Raw genomic sequence first — 23478 nt, 5'->3', positions numbered from 1 at the left:
TTTATTGAGTTACAACGCTGCGTAAGAGGAGAAGTATTATACAGGAAATATTTATTTGCTGGCGAAAGTACGCATTAGGTTGATGCATACGAAATTGTCAAAATATTTGAGGGAGTCTGCGTATGATTAACCAATTAGCTGTTGCGACCTCTTTGAAAAGCGTGTACCTAGTAAAGTAAGCGACGACGAGTATACTCGTCAAACACAGAGTACGCGTGGCTGTTACAATATAGAATTTAGTTGCAATGCAATGACTATTTTACATTTTAATTTTATTACTAACAAGGATGGTCGTAATACAAAATATTGTCATTTCTTTGTGACGAGTATACTCATTAAAAACAGCTAACTATTATATAAGTACATATGTAATCTTTCGACTTAAAACTTAATTAAAAATTTAGAGATAAATTAGATAAAAAATTGATCAAAATTTGATATATCTGATATATGGAACCATTCAAGGCGTTTATAGAATCAAAGGAAAAGAAATAGATCCAGGAATTTAATGTCGAGAATATTTGAACCGATTATCAGGAGACTTTGCGAATGTAGAGTATAAAAAATATTTAATGAGATTGTTATATTAAATATACGAGTTTCTTATAGTCTACAATTTCTAATAGGACAGTGGTTCTTAATGATTTTAACAATTATTATTCGAATTTACTTGATCCTTCGCAAGTGCTCCATTACGATAGACCTTTTATGGTAAATAACGTAACTGCAGTTTAAAATTAATTTTTTTTTTTTCAAATTTTTGTATCTCGTGGAATTTAGCGATTCGTGTAAACACATGACAAGATCAAAACGCATCATACAATATTTTTAAGATAAAGTACATTTGCATTGAACGTTCACTTGTCTATCAGTATTTGGAAAAACGTGAATTTGTACAAATATTCATAGTGTAATCATTCTATTAGATTTGGTCGTTAAGGGACGATTAAGATGAAATAAAATTACGTTATGAAGATCACATTATGAGAAAAGAACATTCTTGTTTCCATTTTTGCAGTTACTAACATTTTATTTTACAAAACTTTATAAAAATATTTGCATAAAACAATATAGAAAATTTTTTTACTTTGCCAGTCCATAAGCGCGATTAATACATTTGCATTTAAGATAGTTTGTGATAATGTATTAATGTATTTGTTATCAATCGCGAAATATACCGATTGATTAAAATCAATGATTACGGCGACGACCGATAAAATTATCGTATTATCGATGGATAAGAAATCACAAAAACTCTACGTGATTTACACTTATAGATTTCGCAAATATCGTACATTTTATCTCTAAAGGGGACGCTTCACTAAATTATCGAGTGTCTGAACATTAACGATATAAGGCGGTTGCCCATCATGTACCAAACATATAGCGCCATTTTCTTCTTTCTCTATCAACCGGATTATAGCTTTCGCCACAAACTCTGGTCTGTGAAAATGAAAGATTAGTACAAATTAATAATTATTTTTACATAAGTGGCTAAACGTCTAAAGATACCGAAGAACCTTATCTTTCCCGCTTATTGTTTTCAGTAAAGGAAAGAATAATCATTATTACGTATTTATTTCAGAAAAGTTCATTAGCAACATGAATACTCTAACGACAATTGCTTCGTGCTTGTTAAGAAATTATTACGTTTAGATTGTTGTGAGTTTAGTTGTATAATTATTTTACATTTCGATTAATAGATTAAACCCACTATATGAGTATTAAATATTAAATTATTATGATCCTAAGACGGCTATTTCATATTTCCTAAAATACTTACGGCTGGTTACCCGATGCTCTCAAACACATCAACGCTCTATTAACGTTAATGAAATTTAAATGTGGATTTTCAAAGTTGGACAAGTTCATGGTTAAGGGAGTATTTGTACGTCCAGGGCACACCAGCATCATACGAACGCCAGTTTCATTGTAACTGAGCTGTATAAAAGAATAGTATATTTTAATGTCTCCTTAATTTAATCGATCGTTGTAATGTTGATATTAATTTTTTAAATATTGTTCAAATTATTTAGTTATTTAATAGTATAATAATTATATAATATATCACGCTTTAAGAAACTCCGTGTGTGTGTGTGTGTGTGTGTGTATTCTTTAAAGCTAGTTTTACCGCTAAACTGTTGGTAAATCCAACGATGGCATGTTTCGTTGCAGCATAAATTGGATAATAAACTGCAGGTATGAGTCCAACCATGGAGGAAATATTTATTATTGTACCACCTTTACCACCTCTGTGTTTACCCATTGCATCGATGGCCTTTAGAGTCATACGTACGAGTCCAGTCTGCAATGATTATTAATTAGCGTCGAAACGAATAGTTAATCGAATCACATGCAAATGAAATCGATCGACTCTATCGGGATTAATTACTTGGCCGTTGAAAAATTCATTACAAAAGCAACTAGCTGAGTATTGTATTTATTTTTGCATATACGGTATCTAATTTTTACTAGTATATCTAATTTCTCACGAATGCATAAACATCTACATCTGTAAGTTGAATTTATTTATTTACAATTGAAAAAGCATATGATGATATACTTACGAAATTCACATCTATCATGCTTTCCCAATTTTCTCCATTGGTCAAAACTCCTGCACTATTGACGAGAACATCGAAGCTCCCTAACAATTGTTGGATCTTTTCAAAGCACGCTGTTTGAAATAAATCGATCTATTGATTTTGATATTTTTTTCTAATGAAATAGGCTTCAATTTACTCTTGTTACTTATAGTATCTTACCATTTACTTGCTCACTGTTTGTGACATCACAGATGAAGAAATCCACACGGTGTGCACCATGCTGAATGCCCAATGTATCTGCTACGACTCTTCCATTTGAGTTTGGTAAATCCAAAATTGCCACGAACTGAACAAAATTATGAATACAATTTGAATAGAAATTACCAGATTTTGTATATTACCAGATATTTTTTTACTTCGGAATTTTCTTCGTTTCGTTAAATTTAATACTCGAACAAAAATAACCAGATTGCGAACGTATCTAACAAATTTAAATTTAAATTTAAATTTTCATCCTTACCACCAGCCAAATTTTTACAGTCAACAAAGAATTACCTCAGCCTTGGAACTCAAAAACTGTTCAGCACAGGTGCAACCGATACCGCTTCCTCCTCCAACGATCACTACAACTGCGTGTCTCACATTCATTCTTTCAGCACTCTTTCAATCACTTACTGAGAAAATTCTTAAAAGTACTATAATTAAATATAATCAAACACTGTCGAAAGTTCAAATAGAGTCTTTTACTTTGAATCGTTTACATTGAAGTTTTCAAATCATCCTATTTATAGGCCTAGTACTTGTGTACAGTTTTAGATATATAAATGACAGTTATACAACATAGACTACTTTCCAGATGAAGAAATATGGATGTGTTGAGATATTTTGAATTGAAGTATGTCTACAAGTGATTAGATATGTCAACAAACAAAAGAGATCTATATATATATATATGTATATATATATATATATATATATATATATATATATATATATATATATATATATATATATCGTAGCTGGAAACGATATAGCGAGGTCGCAAAATTAAAATTTATACGCTTGCTGATCGAAACATTTGCATGTTGAAACATCTTAGGGGAGATAAAAAACTCGAATATTGCTCAAGTCTGTACGATATTGTCGCTCGTAACTATTTCTTTTTTTTAAACAGACAGGTAAGTAATTCTCTTGCAAACCTGAGCGTGGCTAGATCGATCAGTATTACCGTTTAAAATTTAACGTTTCAATTTATGATCTTACTATGTACATATACAGCATTCAACTACATACGTACCTATGTATATATATATAAATAGTTCATTGTTTTTCAACCTTGAATATTTTGGGAGCAATCGAAAATTACTTTTATCGGTAATATCGTCGCGTACCGTAAAAAAATTTTTTTTTCTATGCTTACGGACGTTTTCTTTATGTAACACGTTGTTAATTTTCTGATTATCCAAAAGTTACGTTACTTTTAATTTAAGCAAGTGGAACTCTTTCAGGTTCGTTCGACAGCCAAAGTCATAAATATAATTTTTCATATTCTTCAAATTTATGTTCAACGAAGACAGACGAATTAAAAACAGTTTTACCTATGTTTCTTTGTTCATTTCATTTGAAGTACGTATCTATATTATAATTTAGCAGAATTTGCTTGATTATTATACAAAGAAGTACGTCATGATGTACGATGATATTCGTTGCTACTATTATTATTTTGAAGCGATCATCGATACTCCTTGTCATCGAAGAATCGTTTATATAGGCCAGTTGTATCGATGTAAATGTCGATGATTTTGTTGCTCAACATTTGTAAAGCCTTCTCCTATACATATAATCAACGATCGACCTTAGTTTACGAGATATTCGCGACAATGTACTTTGCTTGTACAAAGGTCATGAAGAAAGTAATACTCGTTTTGAAATAACAAGCGTACAAATACATTTTGAGAAGATTTCTTGATTAGTAACTTTGGCATACATAACAAGTTATTTTTCAATACATCCATCAGCTCTACTTAAACAATCATAACGTAACGATAATTATACAAGTTTCTCTGTGCCTTCGTCACACGTTTCCGTAGTCAGTTCAGCATATTCTTATTATTATTTTTATTTCGAAATGAAATAATTGAAATCATTAACCATACTCTTACGCAATCGTTCAAACCGTTTCTTTTCTGCGAAACATTATCGGTCAAGTTTTACTCTTGAAGTTTTGCAAAAAACTGCAATGAATATCATTTGCAACGAGACCTTTTTGAACTCACGTATCGCGTACAATTTTTCTGTCCCTATTGAATTCAATAATTCATCCATCCGTAATGATTCAAACATCAGCTGTAAATCGATGGCGAAATCCTTTTGCAAAAATTTTGTCGGCGTTCCAGAAGCATAAAAACGTCACCGGCGGCATTTCCAGTTCGCATCGTCGTTTTAAACGACTGATACAACGACGATATTCAATATTTAAGCGGAAAATTTTGTACGACTCACGTCAATACACGAATGAAGCTGGATGACCTTTTGTAAGTGCATTTCATCGTTTTACATGGCTTCTGGATGTAAACGGGTAGTACTTTTTGGACAACCCTCGTAGTTGTGCGTCTGTGGCAGCGCATAGGTCGGTATTGATTGGTCAAATCCAAATGAAATCTAACTCTTATCTTCCGTCTATAGTAGACGTAAGCGAGGGTTGTGCGAGCTTAAAGCCCCGTGCACAACTGCGTACGCGAAGCTGTAAGAAATTTCTGTTATAACTTAATTAAACACGAATATCGTGAACGTATTGGACTTGAATTTAAATTAGTTTTTTTGATCTGGCAATCTGGCGCCGATCTTGATCCAATCGGAATTCGAATATTTCAGAAACTAAGGCCAACTAATCGCCGGTTACATGTATAAGGAGAAAATGTTCAAAATGTTGATTACTACAACGTATTTCAAAATCATCGAAATCGGAGGAGTGGTAACTCTTACGCAATTTCACACGTGTAAATTATAGTACATATTTATTAAATTGAACGTTTAAACCCTCTCCTCTGTTGTACGATTTTGAAACCCGTATCTGATCGTAGTAAAAAGATTATTCTTTGGTTATTGTTCTTTTTTAATAAAAGTCTGAATATCCAATTAGCTTGGAGAAAAAATAAGTATATATAATAAGTAAGATAAAAATCAGAGAAAAGTGAAGGGGAGAGTTCAAATATCTCTAGGTTTCTCAAATTTGTCAAACAATCAAGGGAACATTTTTAATTTAATTACGTAAATATATTATTTTCAATTGTCAAAATTACTTACGTTGTTGGAAGAGATCATTTTTTATCATCATCTTTCGATTTCTTTTTCGCACACATTTGTTTTTTCCTGGGTACACACACCTTAGGTTCGACGCATGGTGGTTCTATTTTCACTGGACAAGCCTGGTATTGTCATAAAACTTGTTCATTCTTACGAAAAGATATATTTATTAATATGCAACATGATATTAGTAAATAGAGACTCATTTTTTAACGAACATAAGCATTAGGTTGTGCAATGAGTTCTTAAGATTATCATCTAAAATCTGTCTAATCTTTCTATTACTTTTTTGTACATGCATTAAATATTAATATTTGAATTTTAATAATTTCAAGTATTTAATGTAATCCGATCTCATAACATTAACATTCTAATATCAGCAATATAAACATCCGAATGATCTGAAATACTCAATTAATTCTAAGAACTCGATATCTGATGATATATGTATTCGTTCTTCCTGCACTAAATCATATAGTTGTAAACAATATTCATTCGTACTTCTTGTCGTATGTTTACTGCAGGCAACGATAAGACGAATAACGCTTCTATAATACTCTTCAAATTGTAACATCAAACGCATTAAAAGCGAGTTTATTGAGCAATCAAATGCGTAAGAGAAGAAAAGAAGAAAGAAAGAAAAGCAACGCAGATTGAAATAAAAGTTTGAAAAGAGATTGATTTTACTTGTGCCTCATAGACTTTAGGGTCGACTTGTCCACCTTCTTTCTCCGGGAAGTGAATTAATCGAGGAATTTGATGGACACTGATTGCTGGTTCTACAAGCCATGCACTTCCATTCTTTGCCCACGCTAGTATGTAGCTCAAAGCAGTTCCTATGTGATACTTGCTGCACATAGACGTGGGTTCGTAAACTATTTTATACGTCTATTGATATTTTTATCAGTATAAATAAAACAAAAAATTAGAATAAATAACATAGAATAATATATCTTTCAATTGTAGACTGAATTTTTATTTCATTGCTATAACATAACAATAAATAATATAATTTATCTATATTTTATTAGCGTTATAATAACATGAAAATTGTACGAATTACGTTAATAATAACCATACGACGGTGAAATTTAACTTACGAATGCGGTATACAAATTGGCATTTCGTTCATTATTTTATTTGGGATAGGTTCTGGGAAATCTGATAATCCAATATTGGAGAAACATTTGGTCGTTGGACAAAGGGCCACAACACGAACATCCTTTTCTTTTCCTTTGTAATTTTTCTTTAATGTAGAGTAAAACACGTATCATTCGACAATAATAGATACATAGAAGCACAAATAATAGATACACAGTGAATAGAGTTTGATTTGCACGATTATATAGATAACGTAAGATACCGCGAAATCTCTCGTCACTTCTATAACTGGTTCATTCTTGCAATAAACGGGAAAGGGATCTTGAGGCCATCCCATGAAACCAAAAATACTCGCGCAATTTATTATTATCCCGTTAAAGCCAGCTTGATCCTTTCCTAAAAGCTCCAATCCTATTTGAATCGTTTTAGTTGTAGCGTTCTGTAAATTTTTGTTATTAAACCGTTTATCCTTATTGTTCGTACAATTAGTTCACCAAAGTACTTACGCAAGCATCTTTTATGAATATTTTATGTTTACGTGAATTTTATTACCATACAGGTGTTATGATATAATCTTAAAAATTTTTTGTTCCAAGTATTTAAATACCTTCGTGAACCACTATAGTTAATTTTACTTTTTTTATCTTAATTATTACCTGTTTCGAAGTCGACGTTGGACACTTTAACGGTGGTCGTTCTTTATCGAGATTGTTGAAAAGAATGTGAATCACTTCAAGCTTGCAGAGAGCGTTTGTCAAACCAGCTAAAACGACGATAAAACAAAGTTTGTCGTTATACTCGCATTATAGATATTACTCGTTATCGTTATACTATATTTTATTTCTTTTTTATTATTATATTTCATTATCTTCGTCGATATTAATTTACCTTGAACGTGGCAATCACTTTTAATGTCATAATGAACAAACAGAGCGCGATTTTTTCCGTAAGAATCGCATAACTTTTTTACCGCAATTTTTCCTTCAATAGGATCATCGTCAGCTACTACGACGATCTGCAATGTTCGAAAATCCGAACCATTAGCTTTGCTCCTATCTTTGAATTTTGATTATCTTTTTTGCCAACGAAATAAATTTGTTTACAAGATAATTTGTCAACACGTTAATTATATGCTTATACTCGAGAACGTGTTTATTGATGACTATGCTATATTAAATATGATTACTGTATTGCGAATGTTTATGCAAGATTTCATATTAAATATAGAATCTAAATTAAGACTCAGTAGCTCTGTAAATATTATAACGAACATCTTTCATCTCGAAAGTTTCTAGAAACATAAACTTCATTTTCGAACTTAAATTTATTCTTTATGTTTCTAACACATTGATATATAGGCTTTGATTTTCAAACCAAAATAACAATTTGTTTCAGCAGACAAATCTTACTCATAGAGACTGGTTTCTGATATATCAACGTAAAATGATTTCAACGATTTTCTAACATTTTTCTTGAATGAAATCTTATCCCGACACATAAGACGTAGACAATTCTAGTTTCGAAAATATTCGCAAAAATCTATCGGTACCGCGTATCGAATTCTGCCTATAATTGTGCGTCTGTGATAGGGTATGCGTTAGTATTGGTTACGGGTTCCTTTATGGTTTATAGCTGATGATCTACAGCCATGATGTTATTTAATGGTCGTGCAGCGATGTGTCAGTATGTGTAACGATTTAATTTGTATATGCAGCGAAATGAGAAGAACGCAACTTCTTCGTAGGCGATACGTTTGTTTACGAGAGCCGCGTCTCAATGGCACGAGCCTGATCACCGATCGCCAATATTGCAATTTGTTATTATTTCTTTGGATTGCTGTGAGTCATTCGACAGCCGTTAATGGTGGTCAAGATGCACATGTCATTAACAAAGATAAGAGTTAGGTTTTGATTACGTTATTTTATTTACGCCGTGATCAAGATCAGCGCAACTCAAGATTACGGACGATAACTAAAAGAATAATGAATTTTATTTTGTTTTTTGAGTATTCAAACTTAAAATATTTCTGTATCAAGGCTACTTATACCAATACTAATCAAAATGACTGATACTTGTCAAAGCGTAAAAGAATTTTGCAATCTGTTTATCGGAGCCCAATTAACCAGTTTCCTTGTTTTGTACGACTTGCGACACGTTTTTAAAATTTGTACTGCGTATTATTCAATATGATGATATCAGATATCAGAAAAAATTCCAAAAAAAGCCAGTCAAAATGACTGGTTATACAATCTTATAAGTGTGTCAATTATCGTTTAGGGATCATGGTTTCAGATGGATTGATAATACCAAAAATGTAGATGGAATTGTTTCTGTAAGAAAGTAATAAATCAATAAATATAAAAATACTCTATTATTACGCATTTGTTAAAGACCAGTCATTTTCACTGGTTTTGGTGGAAATATTAGGTCATCCCATAAGTTCGTTCCGTTTTTCGAGCGGTTGTTAAGATTGTTTACATACCTTTCAGTTTCATGAAAAAATGTAATCCCCCTCTCGTTGTACAACTTTTTCCAATTTTTCAAGTGCATTGGTCCCTTATCGCCGTATGTTTATAAATCGACGCATGAAATGTACGCACAAAAGTCGGCACGAACTTATGGGATGACCTAATAGCTTCGTGTTAACTATCGGTAGTTCTAGCGTTAAGTAACCGACAACATATTAAAAAATCGTTGGGATCATTTTATGTTGATACGCGAGATTTCGTTGGAAATAGAAAACACTAACGCGCGCTCCTTTACACAGCAGATGATCAGCCGCTGCAAACCCGAAACCTTCAGACCCACCGATCACTATAGCGTTCTTACACGAAGGCTGCAGAATTGGTTTAGGTAATTTCTCGCTGAAATTCCATTAAAATTTCGTTGAAGATATAAACATCAGCATCCGAACAAGATAGCAGTGCTATATAAACGATATTGTTTAATTTAAATAAAGAATAAATAGTACGATGTTAACAGTATTTTGGCAAAATATTAGTAATTTCATGGAAAATTACCAGATCGGTTTTATTATTTTTGGCCCGTCATCTTCTTTACCCTTTCTGTTCTTCTTTCGATACGCTAATGGAGTTGCGCGAAATTGACACCGTTCGATCTTCCAGGAGCTTCTGAAATAACAGAAGAAAACGCTTATGATCCAGTGGAGAACTAAGGGAGAATGAAGATGATGAAACGAAGATGATGAAACGAAGATAACGAAGATGTCGTTATTACTTACGTGAGATAACATCATATTCAAGTAGTTTACCTTGGACTCTTATCCAAAAGGTTGATGAAAAGCGAGGTTATACATCGTGATTGCATGTTCAAAATTATGTTGAATCTTTCCCCGTAATTCATACTACAATGCCAACATCGTTCAATAAAAAATTAGAGAAAACAGCGAAATTAATAAAAAAAAAAAACTCCAGAACCAAAAGGGTAAGCGATAAAACTAATAAGAGTTGAATGAGACAAGAATTTAAAAGCTCAAATCGAAAGTTGGACAGCTACGTTTCCGATATGTCAAAGTCACGTGTAGTTGTTTGTTTTTCTCTCGATTAACTCGTTAACGGTATATTTCATTTTCATTATCTATGACTCACTGAATTAAGGAGAACGCATAGAAAGAAAAAAAAGTCGCTAATTAGGGAAAGAAATTTATTAGGAAATCGATTTAATTGGAACACTTGACGAGGAAACAAACGTTTTACTTTTATGACTTAATAACGTATTCAAATCACTCTAACGTTGATACTATAATTGAGTTCTTTTGTAAAAAAAAAGCTATGCATTTTATTGGCTAGGCTTGCAACATACATTTCCAGCAAATTATAACAATTTCCACTAGCTATCGATCAAACTGTCGTGTCGATAAAGACCGTGCGATGTTATATTTAAAAGGTGCGGCTGATCTTCGATTTTAGATCCTGTGGATCTGCTTGTTGCTTCTCACACTATACGTAATAATCGTGTAATAATAATAATTTATATAACGATTATAATCTTTCAAAAATTTACCAGCTATTGTATTGCTTTTTATTATCAAAAATTTCAAGGATCTTTCACACAACGGAGAACATCGTAGTAAAAAATAATATGAATATAATATTAATTGCTAAGTACGGTGGTGGGGACAGATTCTTAATTTGATTCGAAATAGACGAGGGATAGATTCTCAATTTTCAAGAGAGTATAATCGTTCCGAAGTTAATGTAATCGGGACAAGAGAGACGTTAAGGATGTTCGATGGAATAATGGACGATTAGAATGTATAATAATTATGATTTTTCGTCGAAGACGTCGAGTTTAGGCCTCGATTTCACTGCATCTAAACCTAAGTTTCTTCGTTTTTTCTTTTACATTGGTCGTCCCCGTGTTTACGAATTTGTATAAAATATTACACGCACGATTATCGTTCTGTTCTTGGACAAATCGTTTCAATCGGTTTCTTTCGTGATAATAAATCTATCCTCTCGATCGCTTCAGTCGAAAGTTTGCATAAAGTAGTCGCAAACGAAGGACTCGATCTTACGCGATTATCGATTTTATTTTATAAATGTAAAAAAATGTTAATTTATGGATGGAATGAATTTTGTTCAGTTTCTCAACATTCTCAGTATACGTTTATCAATATCGTAATAACGCACTGGACTGGCACATATCGAGTCACGTCTGTTTGCAGACACTTTCATGCGTAATTTATTGTGATCGAGCTATTAGAACGGAGTAGTAGAAAATTTAAAATGTTATTCGATCTTGAAAACTACCATTGATTTCTATTGATATTCGCTCTTACTGTTAGTACATTATACGATTGCTTGCATCCAAATTACAAATTGGACAGTTTAGTGTGTTTGAGGTAAATTCATTTATTTTAATTTTAAACGGTTAATTATTATTATTATTAATATTATTATTATTATTAATATTATCATTATTATTATTTAGTTCGAGTCGTTTTATCGCTTTCTTTTGCCTTATTACATTACTATAAGCCTAAATTAAAAAACGCTTGTACATTTTGAACATTGAAAACTTTTCAAGTCCAAAGATCAAAACCTTGCTCGATTTTTTTAAAAATGGCGCAGTTTATGTTACGTATCTTTACACGAAAGGTGTTACATTCCGGGAAAAATTGATTAATGATAATAATCGTCGATAAGATGAAATTTTACTTATTTTACTATTCAAAAAATATCGAACAAAGTTTAGTCGGAAACCTTCACCAGTAAAACATCTAATCGGCTTGTGTATCTATTATTAAAAGATCGGAGACAGGTTTCTTCAGAGGGCTTAGGTAAGGTGTGATAAAATTCATCGTACACCTCTTTAAATATTACTGCGAACCATTGTACACGACTATCTAAGCAAAGTTCTTTGATTTTACAATTATTTATGAGAAATGGTTGTTGCGCAGAGTCGCGCAGTATAACAAATATGTATGAGTAAAAAGTGTTGAGGATATATTTTACAAAGTATCGAGTCTTATCGGGGACACATGGCAATTGTTAAACAATATAAAACCCAATATGGCGATTCTGATTTTTAATTTTCATCGAAAGCGTTGTTCGTTCGGCCAACTTTCGATTCACAGCGTATATTTAATTTTTCGTCGAAACGACATTTAATTTAACGCGTTGATCGCCAAGGCAGTTCGAGTTGAGAGTTCATTCGAAGATAAAGTGAAAAATGTTGCTTTGGCGTGTTAGATATGCAATTTTAGTTTCATTTTTATATCACTGTAATTTAAAATTTTCATTGCAATTAACAATTTTTGTTGAATTTTCTATCAGCTTGTTAAAACCACTAATTTTCATTAATTTATTCGTAAAAATTGTTTCAAAAAGCGAATTACTTACTGGGATAGAGGTGCCACGATTATTCGATTAAATTATACCATTCAACGATAATGTCACAATTTGAAGCAGAACTGTCCCAATTCATAAAAACTATAAACATCTGAGAACTATTAATTAAATGACGAAAGGAAGCGAAGTTTTTCATCGTTAAACGATTGAATAATTAATAATCTTGTGTTTTAAATCGATTTTCCCGTTTCTCTAGTTACGTTATTCGTCTGAAATGAACTAGAATTCTATCGTAGAAACGATAAATGTCAAACATATATCGCTTATTTGTTGCAACTCGATGATACAAATGGGAGTACTCTGCCTTTTCACGTATTGTTATAGAAAGAACGATTCGTATAAAACGTATAAACTCGTTTCTCTTAAATAACGAATACAACGTAACATCCAAGGTCCTCGATTTTTATGTAACGTGTAGAAGTAACGTGGCGATAAACGCGTTAATGAAAAACTTACAGCAGTGCATGACTTCTCGATTTATAGATTATCATTTGCCTCCTTCGATTAACATTGTGACGTGCCATTATTGAAGAATTTCCTATGAATTCCCATCGAGTATACTCTCGAAGGAAAATAGGAACGGACACTCGAGAGAATCCCGTTAAATTACCATATTATAATTAAAACGAGCGTTATTCCTTCTAAATCTAACACGAACGGATAACAACGTACAAAGAAACGTTCTCATCGTACTAATTGCCTTCCGTAATCTTTGGCAATACAACTGATGCATCTTTATATCTAAAAGCGTGTTCTTGATTCTGCATAGCATTTCACGCTTTCTCGATGATCGATCCTTAGAGGTCGTCAACTCGAATCTCCGGTAAAATTTGAATTGCAAATAAACTTTAGGTTGTGGATACCAGGAATATTTCGGAATAATTTGCTTTCCTTTTCTTTTTTGCCTGTTTGTAGCGATGATGAGAGACGATGAGAGATTTTGTATGGTACGGCACAGCTATTTGAATTCAAGCGAGTAAATTCACACCATAAATCATGACAGTTAGGATCTTAGTTTTTCGGGAATGTGATCTCGTGAGCAGGTTGGTCCTTCTCCACCATCCAGACGCTTCCACTTTTGCCTGTGTTTAGAATCTGGATCAGCGCTTTAGCTACGTGCTCTGATCTGCAACATATTAGATCGTTTGGTGAATTTTATAATTTTTATTTAAGGTTGGTCAATATATGTATATATATTCCTATATATTCACGTGTAAAATATTCAAAATGAAGTATCCGCTATAACTATTTATAGGTTTAATAAATTTCTATACAGACAGTTCCTATTCAGTTCTGTAGTATCGTGGACAAAAGGCCTAAGATATCTGCCGAACCATAAACAATGCCGCGAGAGCCGCGGCATCGTCGGGTACATCAATGTGTCGTCGGTCTTCTTTTTAAGTGGATAGTTTCGTGGAAAGGGCCTGCGTGACCCTGGCCACGGGCGTTTCGGGACACGTGTCTCGAACGACGGGAAAAGAGAAGGAGACGCTAAAGGCAGTGTTAGTTGAGAAGCCGGAGAAGACGGATGCAAAAGGTGTGCAGAGTGTGAGTTGAGAAGCGAGAGCGAGCGAGTGTAGAAGCCGAAGAGTGTGAATCGGGAAGTCGGAAGCCGTCTATGAGAATAAGACGTACGACAGCATTGTAATCATTTCGTTGCTTCGAATATTATTTATTAAATCAAAACATCATTACTTGTCCTTTCCTCTAAGACCCATTAAGATACTACAGTTCTGTTGTATAACAGACTGTATAATCTACAGTCTGTTAACGATGTTTCGAAGCGAGCATGAGATTATTCACTGAATAACTGTAAACATCTCAACATATTTATTTTTAGCTAGTGGGGCATTTGAATAAATATTTCAATATCTGAGCCTAGAGATAATTTGTTTAATTAATTAAATCTGGCTAGCTGAGACCTTTTATTAGGAATTTCCTAAATGCTAAAAACGATATTTCTTTTTATTCTTAAAATTGCGTCGGTCCATAAATATTTTAATTATTCCAATAACTTACAGAATGCGGAATGGAAACATAACTTCTGTTGAAAATATAAAACAACAAAGACGTAGCAGTATCCTATAAACGTTAGGGTAAAACGAAATTTGAAAATTAATTGTTACTAGTATATTTTGTATTTGAAAAATTGTTGAAATATTCCATTGAAATTTTGGGATACGGAGGAATTCCGTGGTATTTTTACGATCGAGATTTTAAAAATGTTACGTTCGAGCCAACTGCCAGTGTTTCCAATAGCATGGAACGCCGTTCAAAGGGATAAACGAATTGATAAGAAAGAGAAGGAAATAGTTTGTTGTTATAGTTCAACGATAACTATAGTCAAATAATAAGAGCTTGTGTGTAACATCGATCGTATATGTATTTATAAAACTGTAACAGCCAATTCCGCGTAATTTCATTTTCCCGCTATACTGTAACATCTATAGATACGTGGATATATCGTAATACAGAGTATTAAACACAGAATAAATACACAATAAAATCAAATTAAGAATTGCTTGTGATTTAATGAATTTAATCTAATATTTGATTAGATATTTTAAACAAAATAACCTGATAGTTAAAAGCTAGATGATGATATAAGAAGCTATAAGGAGATTGTGTGTCATCCTAAACGTTATCGTTCTATTTGATAAAGAGTGTGAATTATAAAATATTCTATTATCATGATTGGAAGTATTATTACCTTTGAGGAACTGAACTGGCGACGTCACGAAGCCAAGCATCTACGTATCGAGCCCACAGCAATTGTTTACTGACATCTCCTAATAATTTGCTATCTGTCGCGCTTGGGCATAATGCCATCACCTTCACGCCGGTTAAATCCACGTGGTATTGGTGCTATGGCAAACGACAACAATATCAAACTGATTCCCACGATTTCCAATCTTATAAGTTAGATCCAAAGATATATGATGATTTTTATACAAAAAGTCTATATACTGGATATTTTTGAACAAGTATCTTGGAGATTTTGCTTGAAACTTTCTGCAAGAAAGGATTTGAATTGATCGAAAGGTATCGCAAAATAACAACATAAATACATCGATCGATTTTTATCCCTGTGATATCAAACTTTATAGATTTAGATAAAAATGAATCATGATGTTCGTGTAAAAAAAAAAGGAAGTCCTGAATTGTAAAATAAATACGATATACATGTATATGTACAATCCTATGCTTTTTGATAAATTGGATACAACGTAATTTATGACATTCGTGTACAGAAGTGCCCTAAATTAAACAAACGTAATGTCTCTCGAGGGAATCTCGCGTAATGTACATGCACATGTAGATAAGTACGTATCTATAAATATAAACTACATGTTACTAGAAGATTATTTATCTCTCGTATTTCTCCATAATAATTTTCTACGTTCACCTTTTTAGCTCAAGATTTATTTAACGCATAAACTACGAATGCAATTTTATTATTAATCATCGTCAAAGTTGATTTACCCCGAACGCTCTGGTGAAGTTGACGATTGCCGCCTTGGTGGCAGAGTAAATTGGAACACTCGCATAAGGGTTGATGCTGACGTTGCTTCCAATATTAACCACTATTCCACCCTGGCCACCCCTGTCCGTCCCCATAAATCGCTGAGCGAGCAAAGTTCCGCGGATCACGCCATTCTGCAATAATTTCAACAAAGACCTCGTGCAGATAAAACAGAAAAATCAGGAAGAAAAGGAAAGAGCGGCGAGAATGTTTAGGAAGTTGTCGAATATTAAATACTCACAACGTTGATGTCCACTTCCAGTTCCCAAAATCGATCGTTCATTATTCCAGCGTTATTAACAACGATATCGATGTGGCCGAACGTCGCGAACGTTGTTTGAAACGATTCTGCGAATTAGAATTAATACGTTAGTCTGACGTAAATTAAATAACTACATAAATTTAATTATAATGGAATTCTGTGAATTCAAATTAATCAAATATAATAAATCAAGTGCACACATCTGTATGTAAATTGAATGTTAACGATTATACTTTTATACATGAATATTGGATATTAATGACAAATCTTACAGAGTTTAATTTCATTCAGTATAAATGGAACTTGGACTATTAGAGAATAATTGTATTCTTATAAATAAATTATATGCGTGTTAGCAGGTAGAAAATAGACGTATAATTTCTACATTAATAATCGATCAATCAAATAGATCTTTCGCACTATACTCTGAAAATTTAAATTAATATTGTAATAGGAAAATATTAATCCAGAGTCTTTTACCTTCGAATTGCGAGTAGTCTGTGACGTCGCATTGACAGAAGATCACACGGTCTTTCCCATGTTCTGTAGACAAAGTTTCTGCTAATTTTTCACCCTCTTCTGAGTTTATATCGCATATAGACACCTATATATAGAAAAATATAATATCTGTTAGAATAGAATAGAATTTTATTTAATAACGTTTTACACGTAATGCGTGGTAAAACGAGACATTATTGTCGGTAACATGAAGTATTACTATTCCATAGAAGTCGGTCAGAAGCCAAGATAAAACTTCACTGGAGAGCGATCTAAATATACGCGAGATAATTTTTAGCATAAGGCGTCGAAACATTCATGAAACGGTATACATACTAAGTCAAGGTTACATCCTTAAGGAGGTTTCGCGAAATATAACTATAAACTCTGTTGGTTCTCCTTAGCCCTCTATTAATACGGATTTTTTATAGGCACTACGTGCTATGGGGTAAACCCATATCGCTACTTCCCTTAATGAAAACAGCACTGTAAAAATTTCATTGCTACTTCACGCCATTATGATTGAAAATACGAAGCTTCTTTCTCGATACTTTCATTTCGTATCACTTGATCTCTCCTTTTCTTTCTTTTTTGCTGTTTAAGAATTTTTGATTTTCGGATTACGAAGTGTATCTTATATTCTTTAATCGTATTTCAGAAAAGTCGTGATATATTTTAAGGTCGGCTGAATAAAATCGGAAGAGACATTATTTAAATTTTCCCTTCAGTTTATGAAAGGAATTTAAAATTTGTCCAAATAGATAGACAAAATTACATACTTTTGGTATTTATGAAATTTAATAAAAACTTGCAAGAAACTGTTTCGTTGATATCAAACACGATAACTTTTTAAATTAAACCGAAGCTATGGAAATTTTTCTCTCGCGTTAGTTCTACATTGAATATTTTCCTTTTTCCCTTTTTTTTTTTTTTTTACTCACCATCGCGCCTTCGTTTAATAATTCCACGGCGCAAGATTTACCGATACCGGAAGCGGCGCCCGTCACCAGGGCAACTCGCCCTTTTACGTCCATCTTCTACAGGCCCTTGTCAATTATCCGTCTGTAAATGAAAAAACACGATACCTATATCGTTCTTGAATAAAAATAAACGTTTCGTTCTTTCAGGAATTATTTGAAAAATATTTACAATGTTGTTGTTGTTTAACGATAGCGAATACGAATTGACAGTAATAATTATCATGTAAAAAACTGTATACCGCTTTATTTCACAAAATGTATTTTATCGAGAGAAGCTTCGATGCATTACCTAAACAAAAACGTTTACACGGATCAATAGTAATTCTTTTCAATCGATAGACATCAAACTTCTAACACGTAACATGTTGCTCGAAACATTCACAGCGAAATGTAAGGCAAATACGGCATATTTTCAGACAATGTGTTTTTTTTCAGAACTTTTTACACATTTTTTATGCATAGCTATTATCTCTTTAGAATTTATAAAATTTCTATGAAATACTAAAATTGTATGCATCGACATAACAGCAATAAACTTTACATAAAGGATTTTTATAAACTGTACAAATCGTTTAAATACAAATTTTACGTATCATTGTGCATCAACTATCGAAGAACGCTTTTAACTTTCTAAGAAATTTCACATTTTGCAAATCAGTTTCAAAGGAATGAATTTGAAAGGGCTGAAGTCAATCCGACGCGTCGGTTTCATCTTGAATCCGTTTTGAAAAGCGCGTGCAAACGACTTCTGGTCTGCCGCGACGTGTGATCGGCCACACGGGTGAAATCGAATTTTACCGTCTCGTTATAACCATTTCGTACTCGACTTCCCGACGATGGGGATGCTCGTTCGGAAATAAAAGCGCCTGACTCACTGAATCCGCTTCGAACGAGTCGTTTACCACACGCTCCGACTGCCAGACTCCCGCCATGCTATGTCTATCAACTATGAACTGAGAAATCCATGAGAAACTACATCGTTCAAAATGAACAGTCGTGTAATTTCAGTTTTTCCAGCAATTTTAAGTACTTCAAAAATGAATACATACAGCATTTACTGTTAATTTATTTATTGTTATTTATTTATTTATTTATTACTATTAATTTATAATTTATTAATGGAGAAACTTGAAATCTGAATTTTTCTTAAATCGGCTAACAATCGTAGCAGTGTAGGTGAAGACTTTGAAAATTTGTATTTGGATAGTTCAATTATCAAGGTATCATTTTTTAACTTTTATCGTTACTTTGTTGCGCTACTTTCCCGCGATTCGAAAATGTATAACGTATTTTTCATAACAATAAAGGGAAGGTACTATTTCATGGAAAATAGCAATAGACTGACTTAAACCATGATAATTTCTAGGGCTTTATATTTTGATAGTAAATGGATTTGATAATTTTGAATCGTTTTTAAATTGCTAATATTTTCGATTAGGAAATTTAACGGATGATATTTTGGGGGAATTGGAAAATACGACTTCGTATCTTGGATTCTTAAAACTTTTACTTATGTGGCAATTTCGAGTCTTGCAGGCAGATTTTAATAGGAAATTGATATAAAATCTTTGAAACGTATTTGTAAAGGTAGAAGTACAATTTGTGACAGATTTGAGAAATTAGCGAATATAAGTGAAATCTAAAAACTTTTAATTAATATTGGATACTGACTGGAAATTTTCAAACATGCTAGCTTTATAATTTTTAGATAATTGTAACACACAATATAATAATGTCTTTTATTTGCGATAAAAATGTATCTAATCACATGTATCTAATATTGCTTAAAAATGTTTTACATGTCTATCTGAGCTTCGAATTGGAGATTTTGCTGTGAGTTTACCAGGAAAACCTATGGTAAATTAGGTAAAATGTTGGTAGTTTTAACGATTCTTTTAAGCACTTGGAATTTAGCATGGTTGAAATGTGATTATTCTACTGTTCCCCGTGAATCATAGATTTTATCTTCTTTCAGTAATCTACATAATGGGACTACATTCTGTTAACTATAGTTTTAGCCAGGCAAAGTCTTGTTATGGTCACGAAACACGAAAATTCGTCTTTTAGACATTGTAAAAACACACAAAAACGATGCAGCTCGTTCTCTATCACCTTCTGTAAGTTTCAAAAATTGCTGAACTGCAAAAGTGAATTATAAAAAAGAAGGGATTTGCGTTTATAAATAACTAAATAGAAAGAGACTTGAAATTTTCGTGCAATTTCATATATATTTATAAACACGAATGAAGAAATGAATAATTGAAGAACCGAATTAGAAATCTGTCTCAACCATAACATAATACGATAAGCGGCTGTATCGCTTAAGATATTTTATACATTTCCCTGTATGGAAAATCAGACTGTTTCAATGTTGGGAAAATATCACATATCAGATATAAACCAAACTACAAATTTTCCAAAATTGTCCATTTCGTATCGAATCGAATTCGTAAAATCAATTGCGATAAGTAGACCAACAAACACAAATTTCGAAAAGAAGAATACGAATACCAACGATCTCGAGGAAGGATAAACAATCAAATACCTACATGCAATATGAAAGTCGACGAAACTTTCTCTGGCAAACCGCGATCCGGGATCGTGAAATAAAAAATTCACCGCATTCCCTCGAAACCTCCACCTGACTTTCTACCACGCGCCGAATAAAAGAAAGAACAAAGGGGGCAAGAAAACGTGTAACACAAAATAAACACGCAAAGCAGAAGATACCAGCAGCGAGTTATGAAAACAGACCGAGAGAAAGAGAGAGAGAGAGAGAGAGAGAACGTGCAGCAAGAGGAATTTCACGCGGGCAAAGTAGAGGATTTCAAACGCGCCCCTATACTGTCTGATTCGAGCCTCTCGCGACAGTGAAACAGCATCACGCAGCTTCGTTTAATATTGCAGACGACGTGACACGAGGTACGAGGCAGCTCGTGTGTCTGGCAGCCGTAGATAAACCTACGAACACGTTCCGGCCAGAGAGCATCAAAAAGGGCCGATCTAAAAAATTCACGACGAGCTCGATCGCTCGATATCCGGCTGGAGAACCGCCGCCCGTCAGAGTTTACCACGCACCTCTTCTCCACTTTCACCTACGCTGCCTCCTCGAAAACACTCGACCACCATTAACCCTCCGTGTTCCTACCGTCTTTTCATCCATAGTGCATGCACATTATTGTCCGTAAGTACTTGCACGATTCCAAATCGTTGCAGATACATAGAAATGGTTCTGGAAGCTCGCGATACCGTTGAGGTCAGAGGGATCCTATGACACGAAATAATAAGACGAAGAGCAATATTGGAGGCTTCGTTCCCGAGGAAATTCAATTTGGAAATTTATCGGGCAGACGTGAATTTGTCTAATCTCGATCAGACAGCAATGGACGGGAGATTATTTTACGTGTGAAAATAAGTCGGAAACGTAGCGGACAGTTTTTTTCGTTCAAGGCTCTCTTTTCTGTGTTCAGATGTTACATATTTGTGCGAATGTTTTCGATAAAGCGATCAGTGTCGAAATATCTTTTCAGTATTTCTTGGTCTTTCTTTTTTTACGTTCTTAGTCCGTGTTCCTTTCTCGGAGAAGACAAGCGGTCCTCTGGGGACAAAATTTCCCGTCTGTGCGAGAAAGAATGGCAAAGAATCCAGATCACGGGCATCGAGTGGTCCCGAGACAGTAGCCTCGAATATTCTTCTATTTTTTAAGGATACTGTGACACTGAAACTTCTCTGTTGGCGAGGTGAAATAAGAGACGTCGATGGAGTTCGGTTTTATTGGACTTTCGATCAGAATGCTTGATGCGAGAAAAGTTATAACCTTCTTCGATGCTTTTTCGGTGCTCTATAGATCGTTTGAGAAATTTGTTAGGCTTAGAATAGAAATAAAGATTGAAGAAAATGATCAGTCAAAGCATAACAAAATTATGGTATACCGTATACTTCTTTATTTAATAGTATTCATCCAGTACTAGTTATACCTAATTTTACTTGGTATTTGTTTTTAGTAAGAGAATCAAAAGAAAATGGATAATTTGAGAAAAACGTGTTTTAAGTCATTTTCGCGATATGTAATAAGAAATATGAAGGTACTTGTCCTAATATATTTTATGGCGTAACGATGATTTAACGTTTCAATGAACGAGGTACTAGAAAGATTAATCTTTGTATTCTAACAATATTAGGTAGCGAAGATAAGATAAAAGGAAAGAAAAAAGATCTGTATCCGCAGAACATAGATAATATTTCAATTTTCAGCTAACAAGTTCGCTTTAGCATTTCAAATTAAAATCGTAAATTTATTATAACTTGGGAATATTTCTCACGCTATCCAGAGAAAATAAAATCAACCAACGTGATACATCTTCGAAATAATGTTCATGTAACTCGTTATCCGTAAACACGTCGCGGGATAGCTCTTAAAACTTTCACTGAGAAGACATTTCCCTCAAATTTTTACTCGCCTTTCAGCACTAAGCGGATTTATCATCGCAGTCCCTACTTATCTATCCTCTTCAATTTTTATACACGCTTATAATTTCGTACCTCCAACGATTCTTTTGGGAATTCTATGTTTTTAAATACTTCAAAACTTTTTACACGGTCTCTTTCCTTTCATACCTAATCGTCGTTCGTAAAATTTTGCATCTCTCACGTTGTAAACTTCTCGTAGCTCGCTGAAATCCCGCAGAATCTTCATCCCCGGCGTCTCTCTCTATTTTCATAAAATGCCAAATGAAACCGCTACGATTCTACCTTCGAAATCTCAAAATCCCAAATCCATCGAATTCGAAGCGAAACCAAGAATCAGGACCAAGCACCTTTAAAGTGATTTCTTTAAATACTATCGCTATTCTACCCTGAAAATCGTGATCAACAAGCAAACCCCGTCTACGTTGCTTCGAAATCTACCTGGTATCCTCCGGTAAGACCCAACATTCTCGTAGAATCGAAAACGAAAAAACCACCACGATTCTACCCCCGATATCAAAACCCGAAGTCCACCAGCCAGAATTCAAAGCGAAACAGATTCACCAAGAACCGTGTGACAAGCATTCTTCCTTCCAAATCCACCCCTTTTGAAACTTCTATCCCTCCCTTTTTATTTTCCCTCCGTAACGAGAAGCGTAAAAAAAAAACTCCCCCGCACTATCCACCCAGGTACCTTGCACTTGTGATGATCCTTCCTTCGACGAATCAGCCGTCCCGCAACAGGCAGACCGCGTCGAAAGCGAAACGACCGGTCGAACGACGGCGACGGGGTGCTTTTCGAGAGGTGTGTCTGTGTGTGTGTGTATGTTTGTGTATGTGTATATATGTGTGCGTGGATGCGCGCGTGTCTCTCGCGAGTTGCTTTCCCCGACAAGGTGTGGTTGACGGCCGCGGACGCACT

The 23478-nt window shown here is 33.8% G+C and overlaps 3 protein-coding genes across 3 annotated transcripts; all 3 read right to left on the bottom strand.

The window, feature by feature from the left end:
- Positions 1-997: 997 nt before the first annotated feature.
- Positions 998-3420, bottom strand: LOC126927184 (15-hydroxyprostaglandin dehydrogenase [NAD(+)]-like). The gene is made up of 6 exons (XM_050743480.1): positions 3102-3420; positions 2766-2892; positions 2568-2677; positions 2132-2305; positions 1784-1941; positions 998-1443 (listed from the first exon to the last, which is right to left on the bottom strand). Exons 1-6 carry the CDS (start codon positions 3192-3194, stop codon positions 1305-1307), a joined length of 801 nt encoding a protein of 266 aa, XP_050599437.1. The 5' UTR covers positions 3195-3420; the 3' UTR covers positions 998-1304.
- A 1482-nt stretch (positions 3421-4902) lies between these two features.
- Positions 4903-10331, bottom strand: LOC126927312 (uncharacterized). Its single transcript, XM_050743525.1, has 10 exons — positions 10225-10331; positions 9974-10084; positions 9703-9817; positions 7842-7968; positions 7610-7716; positions 7216-7392; positions 6953-7098; positions 6540-6702; positions 5853-5974; positions 4903-5289 (listed from the first exon to the last, which is right to left on the bottom strand). The coding sequence occupies exons 1-9, from the start codon at positions 10314-10316 to the stop codon at positions 5867-5869; spliced, it is 1146 nt and encodes a 381-aa protein (XP_050599482.1). The 5' UTR covers positions 10317-10331; the 3' UTR covers positions 4903-5289; positions 5853-5866.
- Positions 10332-10602: 271 nt separating this feature from the next.
- Positions 10603-23473, bottom strand: LOC126927219 (15-hydroxyprostaglandin dehydrogenase [NAD(+)]-like). The gene is made up of 7 exons (XM_050743500.1): positions 23251-23473; positions 18051-18171; positions 17092-17215; positions 16591-16697; positions 16310-16483; positions 15537-15691; positions 10603-13952 (listed from the first exon to the last, which is right to left on the bottom strand). Exons 2-7 carry the CDS (start codon positions 18141-18143, stop codon positions 13838-13840), a joined length of 768 nt encoding a protein of 255 aa, XP_050599457.1. The 5' UTR covers positions 18144-18171; positions 23251-23473; the 3' UTR covers positions 10603-13837.
- Positions 23474-23478: the final 5 nt, after the last annotated feature.

Source organism: Bombus affinis, chromosome 2 (assembly GCF_024516045.1).
Source record: "Bombus affinis isolate iyBomAffi1 chromosome 2, iyBomAffi1.2, whole genome shotgun sequence".
Classification (NCBI taxonomy): domain Eukaryota; kingdom Metazoa; phylum Arthropoda; class Insecta; order Hymenoptera; family Apidae; genus Bombus; species Bombus affinis.
The sequence above is the reverse complement of the archived record's forward strand: the minus strand, read 5'-3'. Positions and strand labels throughout refer to the sequence as shown.